This window comes from Nothobranchius furzeri, chromosome 10 (assembly GCF_043380555.1).
Source record: "Nothobranchius furzeri strain GRZ-AD chromosome 10, NfurGRZ-RIMD1, whole genome shotgun sequence".
NCBI lineage: Eukaryota > Metazoa > Chordata > Actinopteri > Cyprinodontiformes > Nothobranchiidae > Nothobranchius > Nothobranchius furzeri.
Window position 1 is genome coordinate 34,175,860 of NC_091750.1, and position 6,523 is coordinate 34,182,382.

The 6,523-nt window shown below is 44.0% G+C and overlaps 1 protein-coding gene across 1 annotated transcript; it reads right to left on the reverse strand.

Annotated features, from left to right (window-relative positions):
- Positions 1–882: 882 nt before the first annotated feature.
- Positions 883–4,157, reverse strand: LOC129152387 (uncharacterized). The gene is made up of 2 exons (XM_054730259.2): positions 2,447–4,157; positions 883–1,851 (listed from the first exon to the last, which is right to left on the reverse strand). The coding sequence occupies exons 1-2, from the start codon at positions 2,708–2,710 to the stop codon at positions 1,387–1,389; spliced, it is 729 nt and encodes a 242-aa protein (XP_054586234.2). The 5' UTR covers positions 2,711–4,157; the 3' UTR covers positions 883–1,386.
- Positions 4,158–6,523: the final 2,366 nt, after the last annotated feature.

The window sequence follows — 6,523 nt, forward strand, 5'->3', positions numbered from 1 at the left end:
TCTTCCTCCGCTTATCCGGGTCCGGGTCGCGGGGGCAGCATCCCAACTAGGGAGCTCCAGGCCGTCCTCTCCCCGGCCTTGTCCACCAGCTCCTCCGGCAGGACCCCAAGGCGTTCCCGGACCAGATTGGAGATGTAACCTCTCCAACGTGTCCTGGGTCGACCCGGGGGCCTTCTGCCAGCAGGACATGCCCGAAACACCTCCCCAGGGAGGCGTCCAGGAGGCATCCTGACCAGATGCCCAAACCACCTCAACTGGCTCCTTTCGATCCGGAGGAGCAGCGGTTCTACTCCGAGTCCCTCCCGAATGTCCGAGCTCCTCACCCTATCTCTAAGGCTGAGCCCGGCCACCCTACGGAGGAAACTCATTTCGGCCGCTTGTATCCGCGATCTCGTTCTTTCGGTCATTACCCAAAGCTCATGACATAGGTGAGGATTGGGACGTAGATCGACCGGTAAATCGAGAGCCTGGCTTTCTGGCTCAGCTCCCTCTTCACCACGACAGATCGGCTCAGCGTCCGCATCACTGCAGACGCCGAACCAATCCGCCTGTCGATCTCCCGATCCCTCCTACGCTCACTCACTGGTGAATTATTTCTAAAGTAATAATTCACCATTTAACTGGAACATCTTATTTTTACAGTGTAGTAATTTTGAATTTCTTCAGATCCTGACAGACGCATCTCCCCACTCTCCGTCCATCTGGCTGCAGATTTTCACTGGAAGGTTTGTTGACCAGCAGCTCTCAGAAGGTGATTCCTACCTGAGGCGACGCGTCGCGCTCACCGGGGAAAAACGGCCGGAGCAAAACAATTCATCACTCTGAAGGCCGAGGAAACACACTTCTGTAATTAGGAAATGTATTAGACCTGCTTCTCATTTGATTAATTACTGTCACATGGGGACACATCCGCTGCTGAAGGTTATCAAATATAATAAAACAAAAAGTCTTTTCTTTTAGTTTTCATGCTGTGTTTACTGCTAAAAACTCGAGGAGCCCAAACTTGCATCTTATCATAAATAACTGAAAATATGTGAGAAATCTGGAATTTTTTGGACATTTTGTATTTTTACTTAAAGGTATTTAAATGCTCTGCAAGGCAGGAAGTGGTTTCTACACACAACCTGCCTGCTTTACTAATCAGGAACTGTTATCAGCAGGAAGCCAACTTCCTCTGAATTGTTCATTTACAAACTTCTCATTTATTACTGGAAGTTTCAAGAATTGAGACGTGTTTTGTGTTAAGGATTCATGCAGTCAGGACACGTGACCCTATAGGCACTTTCATTTTATTCCAACAGAGTAAAAAAATGAGAATATAGACAAATCTGTACGCTTTGTAAATGATATTAATTTACACACATGGAAAGTGATCTTAAAGTGAGATTACAGCTGGTTTCCACTCCCCACTAAGTATCTGTGAAGTGATGCTTTTGTGTTTTTCAGCTTTTGCTTGTTTGCGTTCCTGGTTTGCTCCTCCAGCTGGTGCAGCATCCAGGCCAGGAAGCCCTTGGCGGACTTCAGCAGCGTGTGGCTCCACTGCTTCCTCTCGAACGCGTGTCGAGGCATCCGAGGTGGGGTTGGATAATGGGAGCATTTGCCGCCGAGGGTTTTCGTCACACACGCTGCAAGCATGCTGACCCTCGAAATCGTGTGACGGAGCCTTTTGTGGAGTGAAACGTCTGCAGGATTCAGATTGTGCTCCTGGTCCTCCAAAACCTTCTGCAGGCCTTGAGCCATGAAGTGGAGATCACACTGGATTTTTGACCCGCTGAGAGGAGCGTTCTGGTGGACCTGCAGCTCAGGAAAACCGGGAAACCACGTTCCCAGGGTCCTTCCGTTGGCTTCGTCCTGAATGAAAACCGATGTCTGAATGTAATGCCATCATGAACTACGCATAAATGCCTCTAAATTTGATGCACAGTGCCAAACTAAAGGCAACAGGAAGTATTTGTGTTCCTGGAAGTCCATTTTAAAACATTTAACATGCTAATCCCGTACTTTGGGTTGAAAATGCATGATTTTTTTTCTAATTCTTGCATCGTTTAGTGCAGCCTGTGCTGCTCAGCTGCCCGTTGTGCAAGGTTATAAACAAAGTTGTGGATCAGATTTGGTTCATCTTCAACAACACATATTAAACGTGATGTTGTGAGTGAAGAAAATCATTATCTGCAGCTGCAATTTAGCTTTTTTTAGTTATATAAAAAATAAATTCCATTTAGCTGCATTTGTAAACGCTGCAGGCTGTTTAAACGTTGTTTTAGATCCTTTTTCAGTTTTCATTCTACAATAAAGCAAAAAAAACTTCATTTTTCATTATGCATAAAAGGAAGTTAAAGGAAACCTGTACTGTACTTGAACTCAAACATTTAAAGATCTAAGGAAGGACTAGGAGACGCCGGTGTAACTTAAAGGCATCCTGCAGAAACGAGGAACGTTTACTTACAAAAAGCTCCAAACTCTCCTCTACGTCATTCTCTGTGAGGGCGGTCAGCTCCTTCAGGCTGCACGACACGCCGTCTGCATGCTTCGTGAACACAGATCCTGCAGCCAAGTCCTGCGTCAGGATCAGGATCCAGGTGCACGCCGCTCCAAGAAAGCCTGCAAGTATCATTGCACAATTCAGCATTTTGAAAGACACAATCAAAATGTTTGTGAAAACACCCACATATGATATTAAACTGAGCATCATACCTACTGTGCATTTCATTCTTGCTTTACTCAAAGTTTGTTCCAGTAGGTCTGAACTGCAGCAGCTAAAATAACGTCGGCCCAGTCACACAGCATCATTTACGCTGTTAGAAGAGGCGTGTAAAAGATGAGCTGCAGATAGAATCAGATCCTTTGATTGAAATGTGGTTGACCAAAAGGGTTTCTCCATCAGGTCAGAGTGTTAACGTGTGTTTTAGTCACTTCTAGTAAAGGAAATAAACTCAGAGCAACTTTCAAAGGAATAAAAAAAAAAGATAACGCCTCTTATCATTTTACTCAGAACTCTAAATTTGAATCTTATGTCAACAAGTTTGTTTTGTCTTTTGAGACACGTCAGTCATGAACCGGGTACTTTTGCCATGACTTGTGATTCATTCGATTCTTTTTTATGAGCCACAAATGAACACGTTTAAGTGATTCTAGTTTTACCCTCTGACTGCACTCTGTAGTATTTAGTTTATTTATTCTTTGTGCGATCAGAGAGTAAAATTACACTTTTTTTTTTTTACAATTTATCCAGACACTTTGCAGAAGTTGATGTCCTTTCTGCAGCCATGCAAACGTGCCTCTGAGGAAACACAGCCGGCATTTCATCTAAAATACTAATCCAAGAAATTCCAATGGATTGGAAATCTAATCTAAATGTGGGAAATGTAAAAAACATAAATAAAAAACCTTGCTGCCTCACTGAAGATGCAGCGAGCTGTTGGTCTCACCTAACCGGAGCACACCACCTGCTCGGTGAGAGAGGGGTGGCCCAAACATAAATCCTGCAAACATAAAATAACCCAACATGCATAAATGATTGTGATGGCGGCATGCACATGTCAAATGTCACAAACTGGAATGATTCATCAAAATGTAGTTTATTGTTAAAAAGCCACGTGCTGGCAGTGCTGCGTGCTTCACTGTAGTGGAGCTAATGAGTCCAACCTGTTCGCACTTATGGCTGATTGAGTCTGACGATCAGAGGCACTCATGTGACGTCAGCAGGTAAGTGACCTCAGCGTCAAGTCAAACAGGCGTTGATATAAAAGATGTGACACACACAATCGTGTTGGTGGTGGGAAAAGGTCGGTTTGCAGCTTAGCTAATAAAATAACAGTAACACTGGTGAAAAGCATCACCACCATTAGAGAACTCTTCATTTCTCCCTCTTACACCTGAACGTGTCTGTTTCTGTCCCCGTGCACTCGCTCATCTAAATACTGTTAAATAATTCATCTTATTTCACAGAAACGTGGACCGTGTTCCTCAGTTACATCAGGGGCGTGTCCAGGGAGTGGCCTGGGGTAGCACATGTCACCCTTGGAATCTGATTGGCCACCCCAGGTGCCACCACACTAATTTACCTTTAAATAGGCTTTTCATTGTCCACAAAGGGCTTGGGGTAAAAAAAAAAAAAAAAGCATAACCATTGGTGCCACCCATGCACAAAGTTGTGCCTCACCTGCCCCCCCCCCCCCCCCCCCACCCCCGCCGGTTTTAAAAGATCTGGACACGCCACTGAGTTACATTTCAGTTTGGATGAAGTTTAAACCCAAAAACAAAAGACTGATTTAAATGCAAAGTTAAATAAATACTTTTTTAATAACTACAACAACAACACCATATTATAAATAGAGTATTAATAAATAAAAGACATTAAAACGTGTAAAGTACAGGTCGCCGTTCCCCTCTGAACAAGTGACTCTCATCTCTTTGGGAGCGCCGCGGATCACGATTGAACATTTTTCCATATTTTTTACAGTAAATACAAAACTGGTTGAGTTTTTATCTGTTCAGAAATGCGTGTGCTGAAACCGTAACCATCAGGTGTAAATATAAACTCTCGACCACGATGGATCGCTTTTGTCTCACTGATTATTTGCTTGATTACTCAGAAGGCTTTGGCCAAACCGTTTCTGCAGAAAAAGTTATTTCCGATTGTTATTTTTTAAATTTTCTTGGTGCTAGCACGATCTTCACCTCATCCAGCCACTCGATCAGCCTGACAATGACTCCCCATCCGTAGACTTTCTTTGAATAGTCGCCATGATGGTCCATATCAGGAAGGGAGGGTGACGTCGATGGGCGGGTCATCGGGTCCAGGCAGCCAAGAGCGTTCTCCAGCACATGGAGGTGGCGGGAAAGCTTACGCGCAATTTCCTTTAAACCATCTGAGAGAGGCTTTGGGTCGGACAAGAGTTCCTTCTGGTACTTTTCTACTTGTAAAATATGCAATCTGAAAAGTCTGTTCTTTGTGTAGACGTCTTCCAGTTTCTCCAAGAGGCTAGAGCCGGTCACTGTGGAGGTAGGAGCTTCATCTGGAATGTCCACGTTATTGATTCTGTGTTTCCTGAGCTGTGAAGAAAGGAAACAGAAGAAACGGAGTTAGGATGGTCACCGGAGAGTCTGGAGGCGACGGCTGTTTTAGCATTCTGCCGCTGTCCTGCGTGTTTTAGTCGTTTCCCTGCTCCAACACAGCTGATTTAACCAGTAGTTGAATGCCTCTACAGAGCTTGAAAACTAGGTGAGCGGGTGATAGGTTTGTTGAAGCAGGGAAACAACTAAAACATGCTGGATAGTGGCACCGCCTACCCCTGCATTTGGCATGCACCGTAAATGTTGGTCTGCTCGTTCCAGGTGAAACATTACGACGTCTACATGCTGTAGCATCACAGCTATGACTTATTCTCTGGCTAACAGTTCATGTTTTCTAACTTCAAAGCGCTAACATCCCACAACAACACATCTAAATAAACACATTTGGTCACAAGGTTGTGTCACGCAGCGTGTCTTTTTTTGGGCATTGCTTTAAAATTGTGCAAGATGTAGCAAAACCAGAGAGTGACACACATAGCTGTCAGATTCAGTTTTAGTTTGTTCAACAGCTGCTTTCAGCTTTCTGTGTACGTGCACTTCTAAACAACAAGACGGGGAACCTGTTGCACATTTACACAAGCCAGTCGGAAAAGAACTTGCGGGATTCTGCAGAAAACGGCTTGGACAGCTTAACCAGACGTGGTTCTTGACTAGTTTCACAACTACAAACATTTTGGCTGTTGCAGTATAGTAAATTTCTGTTTCAAGTTTAGGGCGTCCCAGGGTCGGCGGGCATTACTTACATATTTATCCTTTAAGTCAGTTGCTTTAAGATGGAGTAAGTTCACAAGACGCCTCGCTTGCTCAAAATCGGAAGCACAGTTGTCGGGGATGGCAGCAGGAAGGACGGGAACCGACCAGATGACCAGAAGCATCAAGACGAGAGCTGGAAAAGACAATGTGGTGGAGGGAAAATTAAAATTTTTATTACTGACAAAATATTGACTTGTTCATGGGGTCTCAATAATAATAATAATCTTTCCAAATAAGGGAAAAATTACTAAACAGGGTCACAGTTTAAATGCTCAGGAAACCTTAAATAAAGAGGAATTTTTTTTCCCATTAATGCAATTATTAAAATTTTCTAAAACAGATGCAAAATGAACTAAAAGCGCGGCAGGAAATAGCTCATTTACATGCAGAAAAAAACAGCTGCTGAACACAAACTGTCTAAATAAAAAAGCAGAAGATGCTAAACGATTAAATCCTTACAAAACAAAGCAACCCCGACAGCAGCAACAGGATTGCTTTACCACCCAAAGTTGCTCCTGTGCCCAGTGATCTGCTTTAGCGTTCTGTACCAAGCTCCACCGGGACAGCGTTTAAGAGATAAAACTGAGAAGCCATTACTGAAAATCAAAAGCCGTGCCAGTCCCAGAGAAGTGAAGTACTCACCGTTACGTGCAAGTTTCATCATGGCGGGAGCAAGTGATCTGATAAAGGCAAG